At 37.2% G+C, this 23,033-nt stretch overlaps 1 protein-coding gene across 2 annotated transcripts; it reads right to left on the reverse strand.

The window, feature by feature from the left end:
• Positions 1–1,599: 1,599 nt before the first annotated feature.
• Gabra6 (gamma-aminobutyric acid type A receptor subunit alpha6) lies at positions 1,600–22,750 on the reverse strand. Of its 2 annotated transcripts, none has more exons than XM_076578182.1 (9): positions 22,713–22,750; positions 22,394–22,512; positions 21,687–21,754; positions 19,415–19,605; positions 19,253–19,335; positions 18,843–18,986; positions 18,124–18,276; positions 16,533–16,792; positions 1,600–1,875 (listed from the first exon to the last, which is right to left on the reverse strand). In XM_076578182.1, exons 1-9 carry the CDS (start codon positions 22,748–22,750, stop codon positions 1,600–1,602), a joined length of 1,332 nt encoding a protein of 443 aa, XP_076434297.1. The 2 variants fall into 2 exon arrangements, with proteins under 2 accessions (XP_076434297.1, XP_006971682.1); XM_006971620.4 differs by having other exon boundaries at positions 19,415–19,635.
• Positions 22,751–23,033: the final 283 nt, after the last annotated feature.

The raw sequence follows: 23,033 nt of genomic DNA on the forward strand, positions 1-23,033 counted from the left end.
ATTGGGGCTCTTCCCTTGGGGCTTTGTTTTCTTCAACTTCAAATAGAGAAAAGTAGCAGAATATGCTTGATGAAATTGAAATGAAAACTCAATATTGCTTAGTTTAGATGATGATAGAAACCTACCTGGCTTCTAATTACTTAATATACTCCTCGAAGCAGACATGGACCCTGTGTAATTATACCATTTTTGTTTATATAAATTAAAGAAATAGCATATTTTTCTTCCAGTATGGAAAGATCTTTAGAAGGATCTACCCCAACTATTCTATTCTGCAAGTGAAAATGGGGCCCACAAGAGTTTAAATATACTTGGTTAAGAAATAATAAATAATTGGATAGAGATCTTATCTCTTTTATCTTTAGTAGACAGATATTTCAATTAAAATTGAAATTTTTATCTGTAGTGGGTGAGGTTTTTTTGTTTTCATGAAAAATGACAAGATTATTAGTGCCAAAGTGTTTTTTGGTGGATGGGTTATGAGATTGAGTCTGTTTGAAAGACTGCATGGCATGTCCTCTTTTACTCCTGACTCCTCTTTCCTTAGAGTCATTTTTGTAAGAGAAACAAAGAGGGGTCATCAAGAATTGGGGGAAAGAGAGACGAGAAATCCCATCCAGATTTTACTGTTGATTGTGGAGAAGCAAAAGGAAGCAGTGAATGTTTGACTATGACTCAAAGCTTCTTAGCTGCTGGCTGAGCCTGGCTGTCTCATACCTCCTGTGTCTCAGAACTGGTGTCATTAACACTGGGAAAAAGGAAGCTAGTTCAAGAAAACTTGTCTCTCCATCTTTATGAATCAGAACAAGGGAGGCAGGCTTGTTATGGTTTTATTTACTATTATATTTAGGAAAGTGGAACATATGTGTGGTAACCACAATCAGAATATACAGTCATAGTACACAGAGTGACCTTCCTAAAACTTCCTGGTGTTATAGCAGGCATATACTTTTAAAGATGAATTCAGTGGGAAGTAGCAACAGTATTGCAGCATAACTAAAGCTATGTACATATGCATACATAATTTATAAACTATGTTTTATTTATATGTATATAATGCCACGTTTTATTGAGGTAAAAGAACACAGCAAGGTTAAAAAGAACTGTCTAACTGAATATAAGCTGTCCAATGCCACTGAAAGTTCTTGTAAAGCCATAAAGGCCTCCAGCATGCTGAGCAAACATACAATAAAGATTTAGAATAGAAATTAAGCAAAAATAAACAAATTTAATGCAAGCTTTAGCGTGTCTGAGTTTGTCTGCCTTGTGGGAAATATTATTCACAGTGACAATTAAAAATATTGAACAATGAAAATAAAGGTTGGCAAACTCATCCTGAATCTACCTTATATGCATACATTATTATTACTAACTATTTTATTGTATAGAAAAGCCATATTTTCAGTAGCCTTCCAATTTCAATTTTGAAGAGTAACATCATTGTTTTGGCCCGTACATGCTTATTCCACATTATGAATTACAGATATTCAGTTTTCACTTCATATCAGAAATGAGACTATCTACACAAATCTTAATAATTTGTGTGATGTCAGGGAGGAAAACGAGACACTGCAGCATCCGGGTTGTCCTGGCTGCAAACTACTCAACAGTACTGCTCACTTCCATTGTGTCTTTGGAAAGGTAAACTATCCAGTACACAAGGTTGAATCCTGCAAATGCTACTGGGAAGAGAATTCGAGAATACTGATCTATTTTACTGGTGCCTCCAACAGATGGTAAGAGCACCGGGGGAGTGACAGGTGTTGATTGTAAGATAGGTGTTCTACTGAGGACTTTGCTGGCCTCAGAAGATGGAACTATCGGCAAAGTCAGGGAGCTGATCCTCTTCTTCAGGTAGTATTTGGAGTCAGAATGCTGAGGAAGGAAAATAGATTGTTAATATAGCAAAATAACAGAGGTCTCTTGATTAGACAGACATAACTTTCACCACTGGTACATATTTATTAACTATCCATGTGTGGTAAAGCCTCAACAAATTTGTAAGAGTATGTTATATTGTCATTTTTCCAAGAGTTACAACACTTACAAAGCTTTTAACTTTGTGTATGTGTTTGCAGTGCTGGAATTTAAATGCATAGCTTTGTGCATGAAGACCATGTCTTTACCACTAATACATCCTGCCCTCAAGCAGAAACTGAAGATAGCTACAATCTTCTGTTTCCTTTTTTTTTTTTTTTTGAGCTGTCTGGGAATTAGATTCTATCACTGAGCCATATACCTCCATCCTCACTTCAGAAACAGTCGTTTGCTTCAATCTGACGTCCCAAAAATTTAATACATCAACAATAAATGCCAAGCATTAAGTATGTTTGAGCTATTAAATAGAGAATAGTACAATTAGGAAAAATTGATACAAGTTACAAAATTATATTTAAATCTCTAAGCCAATGAATGTACATAATCAAGTCACCCCTCTCTCTCTCTCTCTCTCTCTCTCTCTCTCTCTCTCTCTCTCTCTCTCTCGTGTGCACGCGAGTGTGTGTGTGTGTGTGTGTGTGTGTGTGTGCGCGCTCGCACATGTGTGTGTAGGGGGTGCATTCAGATTAAAACATGTGGACAACTTCATGAAGAAGGTAGAGGCTTGTGTAGAGGAAAAGACAAGAAAATTGGAAGAACGCTGTAAACAACTAGAGGAAAGGGCAAACAAATTAGAAGAAAACAATAAAGCCCTCCAAGAAAACAATAAAGTCCTGGAAGAAAACATTAAAATCCTGGAAGAAAACAATAAAGCACTGAAAGAAAATCATGAAAAAGCAATGAAACAAACAAAGGAAACAGTCCAAGATCTGAAAAGGGAAATTGAAAAAATGAAAAAGACACAAACAGAGGGAATGCTGGAAATAGAAAACCTGAGTAAAAGATCAGGAACTTCGGATGCAAGTATAACCAACAGAATGCAAGAGATGGAAGAGAGGATTTCTGGCATTGAAGATACAGTAGAAGAAATAGTTCCATCAGTCGAAGGAAACACTAAAGCCAACAAAGTCATGAACCAAAATGTCCAAGAAATCTGGGACACCATAAAAAGACCAAACTTACGAATTATAGGGATAGAAGAAGGTGAAGAATACCAACTCAAAGGCACAGAAAATATATTCAACAAAATTATAGAAGAAAACTTTCCCAACTTAAAGAAGGAAATGCCTATGAAGATACAAGAAGCCTATAGAACACCAAACAGACTAGACCCCCAAAAAAAGTCCCCCCGACACATAATAATTAAACAACTAAATGTACAGAATAAAGAAAGAATATTAAGAGCAGCCAAGGAAAAAGGCCAAGTGACCTATAAAGGTAAACCCATCAGAATAACACCCGATTTCTCAATGGAGACTTTGAAAGCCAGAAGGACCTGGACAGATGTAATGCAGACACTAAGAGACCATGGATGTCAGCCCAGACTAATATACCCAGCAAAACTTTCAATCATCATAGACGGAAGGAACAAGACATTCGAAGACAAAGCCAGATTTAAACAATACCTATCCACAAACCCAGCCCTACAGAAAGCACTAGAAGGAAAATTCCAACCGAGGGAAGTCAGATACACACTTGAAAACACAGGCAATAGATAAAGCCACAACAGTAAACCCCAAAGAAGAGAAGTACACACACACTACCACCAAAAATAACAGAGATGAAGAATCACTGGTCATTAATATCCCTTAATATCAACGGACTTAATTCACCTATAAAAAGACATAGACTTACAGAATGGATACGAAAGCAGGACCCATCCTTCTGCTGCATACAAGAAACACATCTCAAATTCAAAGATAGACACTACCTAAGAATAAAAGGCTGGGAAAAGACTTTTCAATCAAATGGTCTTAAGAAACAAGCAGGGGTAGCCATCCTGATATCCAACAAAATAGACTTCAAACTAAAATCAATCAAAAGAGATCAAGAAGGACATTACATCCTCGTCACAGGAAAGATCGACCAAGATGAAGTTTCAATTCTGAACATATATGCCCCAAACATAAGGGCACCCACATATGTAAAAGAAACATTACTAAAGCTTAAACCACATATAAAACCCCACACATTAATAGTGGGAGATCTCAACACCCCACTTTCACCACTGGACAGATCTCCCAAATCGAAACTTAACAGAGAAATAAAGGACTTAACCGATGTCATGACCCAATTGGACCTAATAGATATCTACAGAACATTCCATCCTAACAAGAAAGAATATACTTTCTTCTCAGCACCCCATGGAACTTTCTCTAAAATCGACCACATACTTGGCCACAAAGCAAATCTCAACAGATACAAAACAATCAGAATAACCTCCTGTGTTCTATCAGATCACCATGGTTTAAAGCTAGATTTCAACAACAACAAAAACTACAGAAAACCTACAACCTCATGGAAACTGAATAATGCTCAACTGAATCACCAATGGGTTAAGGAAGAAATAAAGAAAGAAATTAAAGACTTCCTAGAGATCAATGAAAATGAAGACACCACATACCCAAACTTATGGGACACTATGAAAGCAGTGCTAAGAGGGAAATTCATAGCACTAAATGCCCACATAAAGAAGTTGGAGAAATCGCACACTAGTGAATTAACAGCACATCTGAAAGCTCTAGAACAAGAAGAAGCAAAGTCTCCCAGGAAGAATAGACGCCAGGAAATTATCAAAGTGAGAGGTGAAATTAATAAATTAGAAACTAAGAGAATAATACAAAAAATTAATGAAACAAAGAGTTGGTTCTTTGAGAAAATCAACAAGATAGACAAGCCCTTATCCAAACTAACCAAAAGACAGAGAGAGAGAATCCAAATCAACAAAATCAGAAATGAAAAGGGGGACATAACAACAGACATTGAGGAAATCCAGAGAATTATAAGGTCATATTTCAAAAACCTCTACTCCACAAAACTGGAAAACCTAAAAGAAATGGACATTTTTCTGGATAGATACCACATACCTAAGTTTAATCAAGACCAGATAAACTATTTAAATAGTCCAATAACCCCTAAGGAAATAGAAACAGTCATTAAAGGTCTCCCAACCAAAAAAAGCCCAGGACCAGATGGTTTCAGCGCAGAATTCTACCAGATCTTCAAAGAAGAGTTAATACCAATACTCTCTAAATTGTTCCACATAATAGAAACAGAAGGAACATTACCAAACTCCTTCTATGAGGCTACAATTACCCTGATTCCTAAACCAAACAAGGATGCAACAAAGAAAGAGAACTACAGACCGATCTCCCTCATGAACATTGATGCAAAAATACTCAATAAAATACTGGCAAACAGACTCCAAGAACACATCAGAACAATTATCCACCATGATCAAGTAGGCTTCATCCCAGGGATGCAAGGGTGGTTCAACATACGAAAGTCCATTAATGTAATACACCATATAAACAAACTCAAAGAAAAAAACCACATGATCATCTCACTAGATGCAGAAAAGGCATTTGACAAAATCCAACACCCCTTCATGATAAAAGTCTTGGAGCGATCAGGAATACAGGGAACATACCTAAACATAATAAAGGCAATATATAGCAAACCAACAGCCAACATCAAATTAAATGGAGAGAAACTCAAAGCAATTCCACTAAAATCAGGAACGAGACAAGGCTGTCCACTCTCCCCATACTTATTCAATATAGTACTTGAAGTTCTAGCCAGAGCAATAAGACAACATAAGGAGATTAAGGGGATTCAAATTGGAAAGGAAGAAGTCAAGCTTTCCCTATTTGCAGACGACATGATAGTATACTTGAGTGACCCCAAAGATTCCACCCAGGAATTGATAAAGCTTATAAACACCTTCAGCAACATAGCAGGATACAAAATCAACTCAAAAAAATCAGTAGCCCTCCTATATACAATGGACAAAGAAGCTGAGAAGGCAATTAGAGATACATCACCCTTTACAATAGCCAAAAATGACATAAAATACCTTGGGGTAACACTAACCAAGCAAGTGAAGGACCTATATGACAAGAACTTTAAGTCCCTGAAAAAAGAAATTGAAGAAGATCTCAGAAAATGGAAAGATCTTCCATGCTCATGGATAGGCAGGGTTAACATAGTAAAAATGGCAATCTTACCAAAAGCAATTTACAGATTCAATGCAATCCCCATCAAAATACCAACACAATTCTTCACAGATCTGGAAAGAACAATACTCAACTTCATATGGGAAAACAAAAAACCCAGGATAGCTAAAAGAAACCTGTACAATAAAACAACTTCTGGAGGCATCACAATCCCCGACTTCAAGCTCTACTATAGAGCTACAGTAATAAAAACAGCCTGGTATTGGCATAAAAACCGACATGTGGACCAATGGAATCGAATTGAAGACCCTGACATTAACCCACACACCTATGGACATATAATTTTTGACAAAGAAGCCAAAAGTGTACAATGGAAAAAAGAAAGCATCTTCAACAAATGGTGCTGGCATAACTGGATATCAGCGTGTAGAAGGCTGCAAATAGATCCATATCTGTCACCGTGCACAAAACTTAAGTCCAAGTGGATCAAAGACCTCAACATAAATCCAGCTACTCTGAACCTGCTAGAAGAAAAAGTAGGAAATAGTCTTGAACGCCTTGGCATAGGAGATCACTTCCTAAATATAACACCAGTAGCGCAGACACTGAGACAAACAATCAATCAATGGGACCTCTTGAAACTGAGAAGCTTTTGTAGAGCAAAGGATACGGTCAACAAGGCAAAGCGACAGCCTACAGAATGGGAAAAGATCTTCACCAACCCCACATCTGACAGAGGACTGATATCCAGAATATATAAGGAACTCAAGAAATTAGACATCAAAAGGACCAACAGTCCAATTGAGAAATGGGCTTTAGAACTAAACAGAGAATTCTCAACAGAGGAATCCCAAATGGCTGAAAGACATTTAAGGAATTGCTCAACTTCCCTAATCATCAGGGAAATGCAAATCAAGACAACTCTGAGATACCACCTTACGCCTGTCAGAGTGGCTAAGATCAAAAACACTGAAGACACTTTATGCTGGAGAGGATGTGGAACTAGGGGAACTCTCCTCCACTGCTGGTGGGAATGCAAGCTTGTACAACCACTTTGGAAATCAATATGGCGCTTTCTTAGAAAATTGGGAATCAATCTCCCCCAAGATCCAGCTATACCACTCCTGGGCATATACCCAAGGAATGCTCAATCATACCACAAGAGCACTTGCTCAGCTATGTTCATATCAGCATTGTTTGTAATAGCCAAAACCTGGAAACAACCTAGATGCCCTTCAACTGAAGAATGGATAAATAAATTGTGGCACATATACACAATGGAATACTACTCAGCAGAGAAAAACAACGACATCACACGGTTTGCAGGCAAATGGATGGATCTAGAAAAAATCATCCTGAGTGAGGTAACCCAGACTCAGAAAGACAAATATGGTATGTACTCACTCATAGGAAGATGCTAGATGTGGAACAAGGATGACTAGACTGCTACTCACATCACCAGTGAGGCTACCTGGAAAACGGGACCCCAAAAAAAGACACGGAGAAATGGACAAGATCTACATGAATAGCCTGGTCATGAGTGGGAACAATGAAGGGCGACAGTCGAGGGAAAGAGTGGGAGATCCTAGCTGGATCAAGAAAAGAGAGGGAGAACAAGAAATAGGAGACCATGGTAAATGAAGACCACATGAGAAGGTGAGAAGGGGAGGAAGCAGAGAGCTAGGGAGGCCCACGGAGATCCACAAAGATACCCCCTCAAAAGACTGCTGGCAATGGTCGCGAGACGGCAGGAACTGACCTACTCTGGTGATGGGATGGCCAGACACCCAAATAGTGGTGCCATAAACCCCATCCAAGGACTGAGGAATCTGAAGGCAGACATCCACGGCTGGGCCCCTGGTGGAGCACTGGGAGTCTAATTAGTGAGTAAGAAGAGGATTTATATGAGCGAGAATTGTTGAAGCCAAGGTTGGATAAAGCACCGGGACAAATAACCAAATGAATGGAAGCACAGGATCTATGAACCAAAGGCTGAGGGGCCCCCAACTGGATCAGGCCACCTGAACGGGTGAGACAGTCAGTTGGCTTGATCTGTTTGGGAGGCAGCTGTGCATTGGTGCCAGGTCCTGGGCTCGTTGCATGAGTTGGCTGTTTGAATCCTGGGACTTATGCAGGGACACTTGGCTCGGTCTGGGAGGGGGGAATGGACCTGCCTGGACTGAGTCTACCAGGTCAACCCCGGTCCTCGGGGGAGACCTTGATCTGGAGGAGGTGGGAATGGGGGGTGGGCTGGGGGGAGGGGTGGGCGAGAGGGGGAGAACAGGGGATTCTGTGGCTATTATGTTGAACTGAATGGTGTTGTAAAATAATAATAATAATAATAATAATAATAATAATAATAATAAAAAAACATGTGGACAATTACCACAACAAAATCTTGGTTCTGTCCACTGATAACAGACTTCTAAACAATTCTATCCTAAATCTTCATATTCTCACACTTTTGAGTTTGAACCAGATGAAATTTAAGAAAAGAAGAATTAGCCAATGTCTATAAAACCAATGTATATCAAAGAGCAATACTAAAAGCTTTAAATCAAGTGGGAGAATGTTTGTGCTCTGAAATATATCTGTCTGCCTTTAAGCCTAGTAGTTGGACACAAAAAGCCTTCACCATCCCAGTGAATTCTCCTCAACCAGCCTCTATTCCTCTGAAATCATCCCAGATAATTCATCCACTAACCTGAATGTTGTCCCATGTTCTTTTCTATCACTGAGTTTCTATTCCTACTAAAACCATAAGACATAACAATTTTGAAAGAAATATTAAGTGCATTAATTAACATTTGTGAAAGTGGGGATCAAAAAAGTGGGGGCATGTTGTTTATTGTTGTACTTTAAACAACAATGGCTGTAAAGGTCTAATGCAATGTTTGTCTCATAGCAACACATTTTTTTTTAATCTTTGCTCTAAACTATTGAGCCTAGTTCAGAGACTTTGGTTCTGTCCAATGTAGAATCCTTCCATGCTGTTTGAGTTCAGGTATGTTTCTGTTGTTTCCTGCTGTTTCTTGTCTACATATTGTAACAATCACTTTCCTGGGGCTAGGTTGTTGTAAGTGTTGACGGTAATGTAATGTACCTTCAAACACTTGCTTGTATATGCTAGCTTGATCTTGTAAAATGGCCTTGTTTCTTCCATGGCAACAAAATCACTGCTTTGGAGCATGGCATGTTACTTTCCTCATGTGGGCAGAATCCTGTAGATAAAGCCAGCAACCCTGCAGCCACAGGATGAGACAGCCACCTCTCCTGTGTTGGCTGATCCACAGGACAACAGTGGCCTGCTGGTGTGGTGACATTTGGGCTGCAGGAACATCAACTCTAAGAATCTTTTTGTTTCGGTTTGGCTTTTCTCTTTACCCTGGGCTTCATTGTTTGATTCGCCGTGGAAATATCTGGTCCTCTAAATAACTGTTGTCATTTTAAAGAATCGAAGCCCACTATGCTTTTCAGAAACCACTAAAAAATCTGTCTCTTCATAAAAATAAAAAAAATGAGTCTGATTTTATATAATCATAGTGAAGTTCATATGAAGATTGCCTTATCTAATGGCCTGGTACTATGGCTGGCATTTTTACAGAATTAATAAGTCACAGGATTTGAAGGGAAAGAGACTATAAAATAGATAAGGATCTACTTTTCATCCTGGCCATGAAAAGAGTGGCATTATCCATTAAAACTAAGTAATATTAAGAACTACATGCCTATGATCACTAGAATGTGGTTTTTACCAGAGTGACAATATTTTGGTTCTCACATATCACACACTAGATCTTAAAGGATAAAATTGGCAGTGTTTCCTAAATGTTCTCTATCATTTTCTCAGTCTCTAATTTGATTAGCTAATTTTATTTTACATATTAAAATGTTGTTAAATTATCATCTATCTGAAATCATAAAATGTCACTGTTTCATTCTCAAAACAAAAAGAGAGATTCAGATGAGCCATCTAGCTTCCATATAAGTAGAACACTAAAATCGTTTACCCTAGTAATACCTTCATCCAGTGATGGAGTGGAAAAGTGCAAACCCTCAGAGACTTTCTTTCCAGACTCACCTTCATTCTGAACATCACATACTATCTGCCTGAAATTTGTCTTTCTATTTCAGGTAGAAGAGGTCAGATCCGCCTCATTCATTGAGAGTGAAAACATGACCGTAAAATATAGTACATCATAAAATTGTAAGATGTAATTCTTTTTCTTCCCATCATGTTTAGTAATTTGGAGCAGAAAAGCTCTTTCTGAATATCTTGTCATCCCCAAATTGTCAGAGATCGCCAAGTGACCTTAGTCCAGAGATAATAGGTATGATTCAGAACTAGTGAAATAATGTTAGCCTGGAACGAAAGAGCCCATTCATCACTTCTGCACCAAACAATCTCTGTGGAACATTTCCGTGGAGATGAGAGAGGAGTCTGAAACCCCATATTACAACCCCACATCTACTACTTACTTGTGATATATGGCTTAGATGTGCCATTAACATCAAAGGATCCGACTCTACCTAAGCCCCAGTTCTCATCCTTAGTGTAGGATAATTACACCTGTTCTCACACATATTTTTCTACTTTCATATGAAATTGCACAAAATATATGCTGTGGTTGTTTACAAATATTTGCTTAGCAAATCTTAGTTGTGTCCTTTCACTTATCTGCAGTATGTGTCTGTTCCCCTTTCTTAACATTTTCTTGAACTAAATTTCCTCTTTGCTAGGAACTATGTTCCCCTGCGAACATACCTTGAAATATGATAGAAAGCTCATACTCATGCATCATCTAATATCACCACTGATGATGCCACCTTCATACACTTTTCCTGACTCTTTAGAATGCCTGTAGATTATATTACTTTTACCAGAATTAACTACTTCTATATAGGCTTATCTTCTTTCATATCATGACATCTTCTTAATGATACAGGGCACGTTACGTTTAAGCAAGAGTGACTCACCAGCCAGGAGGTGGTGGTGCACGCCTTTAATCCTAGCACTAGGGAGGCAGAGGCAGGTGGATCTCTGTGAGTTCAAGGCCAGTCTGATCTATAGAGGGAGTTCCAGGATGGCCAGGGCTATTAGACAGAGAAACCCTGTCTCAAAAAAACAGAGAAAAAAAAAAACCAAGAGTGCCTAACCAGTATATAGTACACAGTATATTTTTAAAACTTACATTTAATCAACATATGAATAAAAATGTAAATATTTTTCCAGGAGTTGACAAGCACTATGAGGAAATTTACATAAGTAATTTTACTTACTCATTGAAAATATCTTTAATGTCATATTAAGCTCATTTTGGATGTAAAAAAATTGGAATAAGGAAGCTCACTTAGGCCCATGTGTGAAGAGGCTTGGATTCTCAGGTGCCAGAAATCCCACCCTTAGCAGTTCTTATTCTTTGCATCCCCCCAGCATTACCCAGGGCTTCTCACACTCTAAAGCATGAATATTTCTGGATGAAGACTGCCCTCCATGTTATTGGTCAATGGCAAGACCTCTTTTTATAGGTTACCAATAGTACCTTCACTCCAATTTGTGATAATGTGCAGACACTGTCAAATGCCTGCTGGGAAAGTAGCTTGAGAATGGCTGTTTTAGAATCCTGTTTGTTTCCCTGCCCAACAGTGACTGGACATGGGGTAAAGAGTTGGAGTGGAGGTAGGGGTTGGGTGGGGGTTCTAACAGAAGCAAATGTAACATTCTAAAGGGAATGCAGGGGTTCTGTATTTCATGCTGTGCACTGGCTAATCCAGCAGCTACTGGATTGTTAAGAATTGGCAGCCAGAATATGGTAGGTGCCAACTTAGAAGAAAAGCATCACATGTCTGAAATGAAAAGAGAGCAAATTTTGCAAACCCTTTAAGCTACAGGTTTGCATCAGACCCTACCTGCTCTGTTATAAGCGAGCTTAGGTTGACGGTAAAATAGGCTTTTGTCGGAGTCCAGATGAGGGCTCAGCTTGGGGCTGTCAGTGTTTTGAGTGGAACACCTGTGGTTTTGAAATTTTCCTGGGCTCCCCTGCTGCTGAGTGCCATCCTGCTCTGGGTATTTTTAGAGCACCTCTTTGTTTTAAGTAACGTTCTATTGCAAAGGTACCTTGAGTTAAAGTTGACAATATGATAATCAGTTATTTGATGTAGGGATAAAGTATTAAGGAAATACATTATATTAGCCTGCTACTTTAGATAAGGTGGCCAAAGTGTATAATCTTTTAAAAATATTTTTAGTTATTTATTTTTATTTAATTTCTATGCATGTTCTGCCTGTGTGTATGTTTTGCACAATGTGTGTGCTGTGCCTTATGACTGAGAAGGCCAGAAGAGAACATTGAATCCCCGGGAACTTGAATTACAGATGGTTATGAGCCCCCATGTCAATGCTGGTAACTGAACCTGGGTCCTTAGCAAGAGCAGCTAGTACTCTTAACCAGTGAGCTATCTTTCAAGGCCCCAAATATATCTAACAGAGATATTCTAATCAAGTCTCACTACTCAATGAACAAAACAATTATTTATAGAACCAGTCAATGTATACAGCAAAATAAGACAAAATTAAAAAACAAATAAACAGTATTTGTAAATTAAACAGTGTTCAAAAGCATTATGTAATATTATGGCAAAATTAGAACTGCACTAATATTTTTTTTTTTAAAGTTTATATTGGAGCAGGTATTATTGAAAGCATAGAGGGTTCCAGAATGTCCTCTGAGAAATGGCTGCTTGGCATCTGTATTATGTATCAGCGGTGCTAAGAAACCTAGACTAGTGTTTGCACTGTGCAGACTGGAAAACTGTGTGCAGATTTGATAGACTATGTGGAGAAAAGTCTCACAAATGACAATTCACCTAATCCACTCCTGTCTCCCCATAATTCATGGATGAAACAATCATGGAGAAGGGGCACCTGGAGCTTTCTGCTTTTCAGAGTCTCTCATAGTCTTAATTCAACCCTTATTTCTAGGGAGTAATCATGTGGTTCAAAGACATTTTAGCCAAATTTGGAACAGCAGAAGTAACTTTTGACATTCTCTTCTTCACATCTCTGTGCATAGTTGACTAGAGCATGTTCAGGGCATGGCATATATCTTCACCTTGAAGAGGAAGGTAGAAAGAACAGTTTTATATCCTTCTCCATGTCCAAGTTGCTAACAATTGGCCTAGGGCTTCTATCTAAGCCAAGCTCATCTCTCTTTTCATCTTTGAAATCACCCTTCTAGAAATGCAGACTCCTCCAAAATTAGACACTTTCACATAGATATTTTCATGCTACCCTGTATCTCACAGTTGCTACAGCCTTAATCACAGTTGCTCATAGGCTCAACTCTCCCATTGAATTTCTCTTCTTGCTGCACAAAAGGCTTCATTTGGAGAAAGATCCTATGGTGACACTCCATATTCTGCCAAAGAATATTTACATATACTCAAGGTATGAAAAATGTACCATAGTCCCTCAACAAGTGGGTGGCAAAGAGTATATAAAAGGACATTTAATATATAGTTATTGTCTGTTCTTGCTAATGAAATTTTGATCAATTTTATGTGCAGATTTTACATGCAGATTTACAAAAACTGTCACACCTCTTGTAAGGAATGCATGCCATATTAGAAAAAGTACTCTTAAAGGGAACAGTGGTGGGTATAAAGAGTATTCACACTCAAGAATATGGCAAAGAGGGTTTAGACCTTTAAAGTAACAAGGAAACAAGCAAATTAATGTACTTCAACTTTACCATACTAATCTGTAGTTTCAATGGCAAGCTCTTTAAAATAATGTGTTGGTTACAACTGAATAGTCATTTTTAAATGTCATGGTATTTGGGAAAAAAATAAACTGACCTTGCAATCATAATATACCATTGTATAACATAAATAGCCAATATGCAATTTACATTTGTTCTTAGTCTGCAAAGTAATTTGCTAAGTTTTGCCATGAACAAATGAAATATGAATGTCCTACATAATCACATGTATTTTGATCTTTGTTACCTTTAAGATTTATATTTTTGGTTTGGTAAGTTTTATTTTTAATTTTTGCACTTTAGCCTTTCAGAAACAAAAAATATCCTGTTCACTGTTTTCAAATATATTAAGTAAAGTTCAAGAAAATAGAATTTTTCATAAGGGCAAATTGAACTTGTAATAGAATTTTTTCTGAGGTGATTTAAATGCATTTTTAAATGTAGCTTTCTAGATGACCTACCACCATCTTATTGTTTTTGCATCATAAGAGATAGTTTATATATGAATACCTGGGATCTTATATTATACCTTTTAAAAACATACCTTTAAAATAATAGCCTGAGGTATTGATAACTCTTAAGTTTTTTTCCAAAGATTTGAAATCAGGTCCCCTGCCTCCTGGTACTATATATTGCAAAAATAAAGAAAGGGGATTGACTTCTGTTTTTTCATTTTATTCCAAAATTAAATCAATGCGTATATTCAAAATCATTTTAATTGCTTTTTATTTATCTTATTTCTGATGAGTTTATTTTTCTTTTCTGCCCTGTTCCTCAAACTTAGACTTTATCATCTTCTCTGGAAAAAACAAACAAACAAAAAGAAAAAACAAAAAACCTTAGCAGGGTGGGGCTGGGAAGAGTGGGAAGTGACCACGCTTTGTTCAACTTTCTCTGCAAAGACCAGATTTTAGCTCCTCACTGTGTATTACTTCTGCTGCTTCCTTTTCAATGACCTCTTATTAAACAGGTTTGAATTCTGATAAATAATCATTTAAAGATATATGCTAAATTCAATTATACTTTTGGATGATGTTGATTATATGTGTATACATACATACAGAATTCATTTTTTTCCACAAGCATAAAATATTTTTTAAACATTTGAAATTTAACTTGCCTGAAAATGTTTTTCAAGCATATCAGACTAAACCTAGAACATATTTTTGTTATAAATTCTTTCATAATATATATACATATATATGTGTTCTCTCTGTATATATTTATAAACAGAGAACATCACTAGGTCAAAAGAAGACTTGGGGGAATGATGTTATCTACATTTAAAAATCAGTTTTATCCAGTACATGCTCGGGTACATTTGTTTCCTTCAGACATTGATAGAGAGGGAATGGTATTAGCCTATAATGTTGTAGACAACAGAAATTCTGGAATCAATTATTGATTTTTCCACCAGGTCATATTTCTGGCAACCACCATGATATTTAAGAATGCCTGCTCAGCTATGACCTCTGAGACAGGATTTTCCTGTTTGTAAAAGCAGGAAATTTCGAATGGATCAATAGATGGCATTTTTCCCTTTTATTCCCTTTCTGCATTCTTTTCTTTCGTTCATTCTTTTTCCTAATGTAAATTAATACTAGGGAATAAAAAATTTACATATTTCCACCAAATGTGATGACTTCATTACTCCAAGAGAAATGTCAATTCTTTAAAACAAACAAAAACCCTCAACCTATGAAACAGAAAAGGCTTAATACAAATTGTGGCCCGTTTTACACAATAAATGCCACCAACTTGGGGAAGTAAAAGATACATTGTGTTATAGTTTTCATCACATAGTCAAGCTAAGGGTTCCTGACTAACATGTGTTTTTTGGATTAGAAACTATCCAGTAGATTTAATGAATAATGATTTGCAGAGTCAGATTATTTGTGTTACTTAAGTTTACAGAAGAAATGTTCCTTCTTAGTCAAGGGCTGCTCATTGAAGTTTGTATTAGGATAAAAAAATCTATGTCAATCAATTTTATAATCTATTTTTAAAAGAGGGTAGGGATTTATTCATAAATGAGAATGAAATTTGGCAGTATGTCTATGACCCTTTAAATATGAATAATATCATTTATCTGATTCCGAAAAATTTTGGAGATAAAGGCTTGCATGCAGCACATTTAAAGACAGTTTATGAGCATTTCTCAGTACTAATAAACTTTGAGTATGAGCTAACTGATATGCATGTACTTCATACACACATGTAAATGTGATCATGTTTTAATGGACTTGGGGTATATGGGTCATACCTTCATTCAGAGAACCTATACTCACAATTCACCTCTTTGTCTTACAAAATAAAGCAGCCCATGGACTTTCCTCACAAAACCACTCATGCCACAGGAGTTGTTTTCCTTCAAACTCTGGAAGCCTCATTAGGACTTAAAAAAAAAAAATTATTTTCCCTAGTCACTATAAGGGAACCTGTTCAAAGGAAACTTCTAAAGGCTAAGCAGAATTTTCTAGTCTCCTTTGAGAGCCTAGAGTCTGCCAGTACAAGGAAGGATGATGAAAGAATAGCAAAACTTGAGAGCAAAGATAAATGAAGGCTTTTCTTCAGCTTCACCCTGTGAAGGGGGAAGCAACTTTAGTTATATAATTTATGCTCAACAAATCCTGTTTCGGACTGCTTATTTGTATGTGTGTTGCCACTGAGAGCTTGCTTTCTCTATCTGCTGGGTAACAATAGAAGAGGGAACAATTACCACAACAATCTCAGCTTCCCGTGGTTCCGTGGCTTTTGATATTGCCACAGGGGGCGGGGCCGCAGTCTGTGCCTTCCTTTCAGCCTTCTGTGACTGGAGATTGGTGAAGTAGTTGACAGCGGCGAACTCAATGAGAGCAGAAAAGACAAAAGCAAAGCACACGGCTATGAACCAATCCATGGCAGTTGCATAGGACACTTTGGGCAGGGAGTGCCGGGCACTGATGCTTAAGGTAGTCATGGTTAAAACAGTGGTGATTCCTGAAATGAAAAAGGAGAAACGCACTATTTAGCATTAAGAATCCTGTAAGGAGATCCAATAAGGGCCAGTTAGTAAGGAGACTCACTCATCGGCAACCCCCTAGTGATTTTAGTTAGTGTAATACATTATCACGGGTGCTACCATCTGTGTATCATCTCAGCCTAGTGACCTATAAAATAAACTTTCTATAAAAGCATTTGCTGCACTAAATTAACTAGAGTAAAATGTAAATCGTGGACAGTTCTATTTGTTTACTGACTGAGAATATGTAACAAATTGCCATGATTTAAATTTTTAGAATCTTGCATCTTTGATTTCTGTAGTTGAGGGAATCTTTCACTACAAATGAGTAGAAAATTATTGTGAAATTAGGTTATTCAATAAAAAAAAGATAAAGTATTTATCCACAAGAAAAAGAATTCTGTCATCTTCCTGGCAGAAGTTTTTCTGCTTGAATTGTAACAGAGAATTTATGTAATTTGTAGATATTGTAGATATGTAATACTGATGGTACCCATATGAAGATTTTTATTTCTCATAAATTTGAAAAGTAGATCCATTCTAATATAATAAATCATATATATATATGAGATTTATCTGAGATTCTGATTCAACTCAGATCTTTCATATGGAGTATTAAATTTATAGCAATGAAAAATGCAAGAAAAACATGGTTTTGCTTCTCATAGTATTTAGTTACCAATCTTGCTTTTATTATTTCAGTTTTCTCCATCAAGTAGTGATTTTATACTTCAAAAGTGGAAGCAAACATTTGACTAAGTTATAGGAAATTGTCAATATTTATCTACTTTGGGATCTTCAAGTGTCATCTTCACTTTATTCAACCCAATGAAAGTGAGATATATTTCATAGGAGTAGATTCCCTATATTAACCAGTTGTTCTCCTGGATGTACACAACAGGGTTTTTGTTTGTTTGTTTTGAGACAAGATTTCTCTATGTAACAGCTCTGGCTGTCCTGGAACTCACTCTGTAGACCAGGCTGGATCCAAACTCACAAAGATCCTCTGCCTCCTGAGTGCTGTGATTAAAGGCATGTGCCACCACCTCCCAGTCAGGTTTTTCCTTTATGCTGAGCACTACTAACTAAGACACACTTAAGTCATAGGAAAGAGCCAGAATTATTGGGAGGAACAATTTTTTTGTTGATTCACCACACAACTTATAAAAAGATGAGAGTCATTTTATCTGACATATGACCATTTCTTCTGTGTATTAAGAGAACACACAGTCATCAATATTCACCACAAAAGCACAAGCATTAGGAAGTGAAAACTGAATGGAAATAGAACACAAAGTGTGAGGCATACCAAAGACAGTTCTTGCTGGAACCGATTCCTTATTAATCCAGAAAGACACCTGAGAAAGAATGACTGTCATAATGCATGGAGTGTATATCTGGATCATGAAGTAGCCCATCTTCCTTTGTAAGTGGAAATAGACTGTCATAATTACATATTCACCTGTTGGAAGACATGCTCATTAGTCAGGCTGCTGTTGACAGAAAAATGAATGCATTGAACATAAAATGTGCAAATTTTAAAGTTAGCATGGTCTGGAAGAGAACAAGCAAAGACATGGTCTTAAAATATATAAAAGTACTACTTGATCATATGCAAAGAGACATATCAGTTTATTGGTTTTAATGACACCTTTTGTCATGTATTTATACAACAATTCATTCCAAGATTACCCAAGTTTTCCTATTTACCCAGTTGCAAATAGATTTTTTTTTTTTTTTGGTTTTTTTTCGAGACAGGGTTTCTCTGTGTAGCTTTGCGTCTTTCCTGGAACTCACTTGGTAGCCCAGGCTGGCCTCGAACTCACAGAGATCCGCCTGCCTCTGCCTCCCGAGTGCTGGGATTAAAGGCGTGCGCCACCACCGCCCGGCACAAACAGATTTTTTTAAGACATCACTTCAAAATAGTAAATTTAGCCTGTAACGTCTCATATGAATGAAATAAAATACTAGATATTTTGAAAATATATACTAGAGTTGTATTAGATGTTTTTCTAAAAATATTCTTACCTGTGTTAGATTTAATTGTCTCGCTAGAAACTGTTTGCCCAATCAAATCGTACTGGAGGAGGCTGGAAGATTCCTCTGGGACTTCTACCGAGTAAAGTGGTCCTTTTTTCCATGTATATATGATTTCACTTTTAGGGTAAGCATCTGCATTTTTTAATCAAATGACACACAACACTAAATAAGACTGGTTAGCTTTCTTTCATTCAAAATAAACACTACCTGCCTCATTGATTGAGAAAGATACATTTTGTTGCTTTTTAAAACATCTTAATAATGGAAACTTCTAATATTGACAGAAAACATATTCCTGAACTCACAATGAGAGTTTCCTAGTAATGTTTTCTTTCATTTTCCCAATCTTCAGCTAAAACCAAATAAGTATTTATTTCTAGAAACTTTTTGTAACTTACAGCTCCCAAATTTGAGTGGACAAGCGTGCCCATCCATAGGAAAGTTGACCAGCCTCATGGGACAATCGGCATTGATGGTAAGTCTGGAGACATTGAAACACATACTTCTGGTTACTATGGTGGACCCATCCTCAAGGCAGCAGAAATAAAAGAGCAACTCACCTCATGGTGTACAGAATTGTTCCGTTCTGCATTAATCGAAAGAGCTTGTTAGGGGTGGTCATGTTGTGAGCAATTGACTTTTTCCCATTTCTAAAAAAAGTGTCAGGAGTCCAGATCTTACTAACCATCAAGTTATTTAAGCTCAGAATCTCAGCGGGACCCTTAAACTTCAGTCTCTCATCAGTCCAAGTCTGGCGGAAGAAAACATCCATTGTATACTCCTAAGAGAAAAACCAAATATTCACACAGAATTGAAAATGTCCTGTGAAATAGTTTATTCATCATTTATACATAATTCTAAATTTAATCAAGACAGCAAAGTTCACACCAATAACTTCTTAATGAAGCTGAATAATTTGGTAATTAATAATATTTTTTAGAATCAATATTTCATTATAATCGGTAAATGATTTTCAATCCTAAACAGATTTGGGTGACTCCTTGTTTTTCTCAAACTCACAAGGTCTGTAAGATTATAAAAGAAAAATATACTGGACCAAACTCCTTCTCCATCCTTAATCTGCTCAACATTTTTCATCCATGACTATTCATCCAGCCAACTTTGCAGCCATGGTCTTTTCTCTGCCATCCCCTTTAACTTGAAAACACACACACACACACACACACACACACACACACACACACACACACACACATAAAAATATTTATAGTTCAAGCTTCTGCTTGACGTCCTACCTTTAGCTAGTCTAGCAATTCTTCATGGCACCTCACTTACCTTCACAGTAGGTTCAGAGGGCAATACTCCCATTCAGTACAGTTCCAACAATATAAACTTTCATTGACTAACAAATTAAGATCACATACCATGGATTTCTGATGTTGTTGTCAGAGAACATACAAGCAGATGCTACCAAGATGATTTTAAACAGAAAATAAAATATTCGATATAAATACCACATTTTGATTTTTAAACCATGACTTTATGGGATAATGTTAATTTTTAAAAGATAATTATGAGGCTATCACAGAAGTCAATGACAAAAGCCTTACCATTATTTTGAAGTATTGCCAATGATTTTTGCCTACCATATAATACTTATTTCTATAAATAGTGATTAAATTTTAAAAGCAAATTTTAATACAGAGTATAAAATCTATACAATCATAAACCATGCAACATAAGGATGCAATTACACAAAAGTACTCTAAGAAAAGACACATGATCAAAATGAAAGTAAAGTAAATCTAGACTAGAGCATTGTAGCACCAAGTTTCTGCAATACTTGGTTTCTGGAAATAATGCAGAACTCGAAGGGGAAAAAAAATGACACTAAAATAACAAGTATCCTGTACCCACTCTCCTTTTCCAAATCTTAAAGTTTTTATTTCTCAAAAAAGCCCCCTCCCCACTCTCTGCCCCTCATCTGTATCTCCCTCCTTTTCTCCATTCCGTTCTCCATCTTTCCCTCCCTTCCTCTTTCTCTCGTTCCCTCCCTCTTTTTCTCCATTCTTCCTTTTGTTTTGTCCTGCTAGCTACCATTTCCTTTCCTTTTTATCCACCTATTCTTTACTTATTTCATCTTCTCATATCCTTTCTAAAAGAAGTTTACCAGCAACCATTTATACAGGATTAAAATTTCCCAAGAAAAGCCAATGGCATCCTTCTTTGAAGACATTTATGATAGTTTCAGTCTTGGTGCTTGTATTTTAGCCTTGGGAGAAAAAAAATACTACCTGAAAACAGGGAAGGAATATGATACACTTTGTTCAGAAAGACGACTTCAGCTTTCTTTGCCACTTTCCATAAATACCCTCTTACGAATCCTACAGCCATCTGTACCTGGAACAGAGTCTCCAGAACACCCACTGATGCATCCGCAATGTACAAGGTGGAAAGCATGAACCTATCCAAGAGACTTCTTCACTGTTTGGATAAAATGCACTGAGGATGGTGCACAACAAACAATGGGTATGTCTTGACATCATACTTAGCAGGATACGTTTACATGGCAAGAAGCTTTAAAAAAGAATTTCTTAACAAATAATTTTATTAGGACCTCACAAAAAAGGAGAAATTCTTCTCTTTGTAGGACTAGTCATTGTATAATATGTGAATGGAAGAGAGGCTATTTTTTTAAAAAACTAGCTTGTCTTCAAGTGTCCAAGCAGAGCCAGTAATTTGTTCTAGTTTACACATCTTCCCATTGGAAATAAATATACATATTGTGTGCTGAGATGAATGGCAAGACCTATAATCATTAGTCCTAAGCTGCAGCTCTCCTTCCTAAATGAAAGTATCCAATGTACTCACCATCTCCACATCTGACACAGGCCCAAAGCTGGTCACATAGATATCTGTTTTGACTTCTGTGACAGCACCTGAAATAAGCCAAGAAGGTTGAGGCTATTAACATGTGTGCTGTTACCAGAGCTTAGTGATTCCACACAACCTTTCACATACCTGAAAATTAAAGCTCTTCCTGTTTCCACCCCTCTCTAGTAGATGTCCTTCAGTTTTTAAACTTTGAAAACATACAATAATTACTTTAAAGTCATTCTATTCATAGTAGGAAACTCTTAAGGGGTGGAAGATGACAAAATCTGTGTGCCCTAATAATTAATACTGCTACTGATGATGATAATAACATCTGTATTGACAGCTTTCAAAGGACAAATAGAAAGAAAAATGTCACACATGGAAAAGCTCTTTCTTTCTACAATCACACAATCCTGTGAGTCAATGATGTCCATACACACACATACAGACACACACACACACAACACACACACACACACACACACACACACACACACACACACACACACCTCTGTTTAAGACAGTAAAGCTTATAGAGTTCAAATAACTTACATAGGGCCAATGACTGAGGAAGGAGTGTGAAAGTCTTGGTACCCCTCCCTCTATCAATGCCTCTTTTCTGACTCCTCTGGGTCTTAGAAGGGTTATAAATGAGGAATGAAAGTTCAAGTATTTGCTCTAAGCACAACGCAGTGTCTTACCTCCAAATCCTGGTCGTAGACGATTGTCATAGCCTTCCAGCAAGTTGTCAAGAATCCGACTGACGTTTTCAGAGTAGAAATTGCCTTCATCTTCAAGTTGAGCTTGGGCATTTTCTAGCCTGAAGATGGAGAGTCAAAAATTCTCACACCTAGCCTCAGATAAAATACCTTGTTTCATGGATGCTATTTTACCCCATCATAGATACCGGCCACACCACTCCTGTTTTATTTCACTGTGCAATATAAAATATACCCAGTGGATATATGCTCTCCCTTCCCTGTAAGAAAAAAAGGGGGGAAGTCAGAAAAATCTTCTTACCATAGAATCATGGACAGCCAGGGGAGAAGCACCACCATCCTATGGTTCACTGAGATGCCAGGTAACCCTCCTCCAGCTTCTTCTTCCCCTCAGCCAGCTCTCCTGTGACAATCAACTGGAGAATTCTTCTAAACCCCTCATATCCCTCATCCCAGCCTGTGCCCAGTCAGCAATCCAATAGATGAAGGAGTTGCCAGGAAAATATTAGGGGTTCTCTTTATTCTTTTTGTCTTAGTTTTGTCAATTCAGATGGACTGGGGTCTTCTGTGGTCTTAGATTAAGTCCTGCAGATATTCAGCCTCCTCTAACTGGTTCAGTTGA

This window comes from Peromyscus maniculatus, chromosome 8 (assembly GCF_049852395.1).
Source record: "Peromyscus maniculatus bairdii isolate BWxNUB_F1_BW_parent chromosome 8, HU_Pman_BW_mat_3.1, whole genome shotgun sequence".
Taxonomy (NCBI): domain Eukaryota; kingdom Metazoa; phylum Chordata; class Mammalia; order Rodentia; family Cricetidae; genus Peromyscus; species Peromyscus maniculatus.

Excerpts from the sequence above, each read along its gene's own strand:
- Gabra6 (XM_006971620.4), bottom strand. The coding sequence starts at position 22,750 with ATGGTGGTGCTTCTCCCCTGGCTGTCCATGATTCTATG. Across the intron at positions 19,336-19,414 it reads ACAATTCTGTACACCATGAG|ACTTACCATCAATGCCGATT; the intron begins GTGAGTTGCTCT and ends CAATGTCTCCAG. Across the intron at positions 1,876-16,532 it reads GGGAAGCTGAGATTGTTGTG|CATTCTGACTCCAAATACTA; the intron begins GTAATTGTTCCC and ends TTCCTTCCTCAG.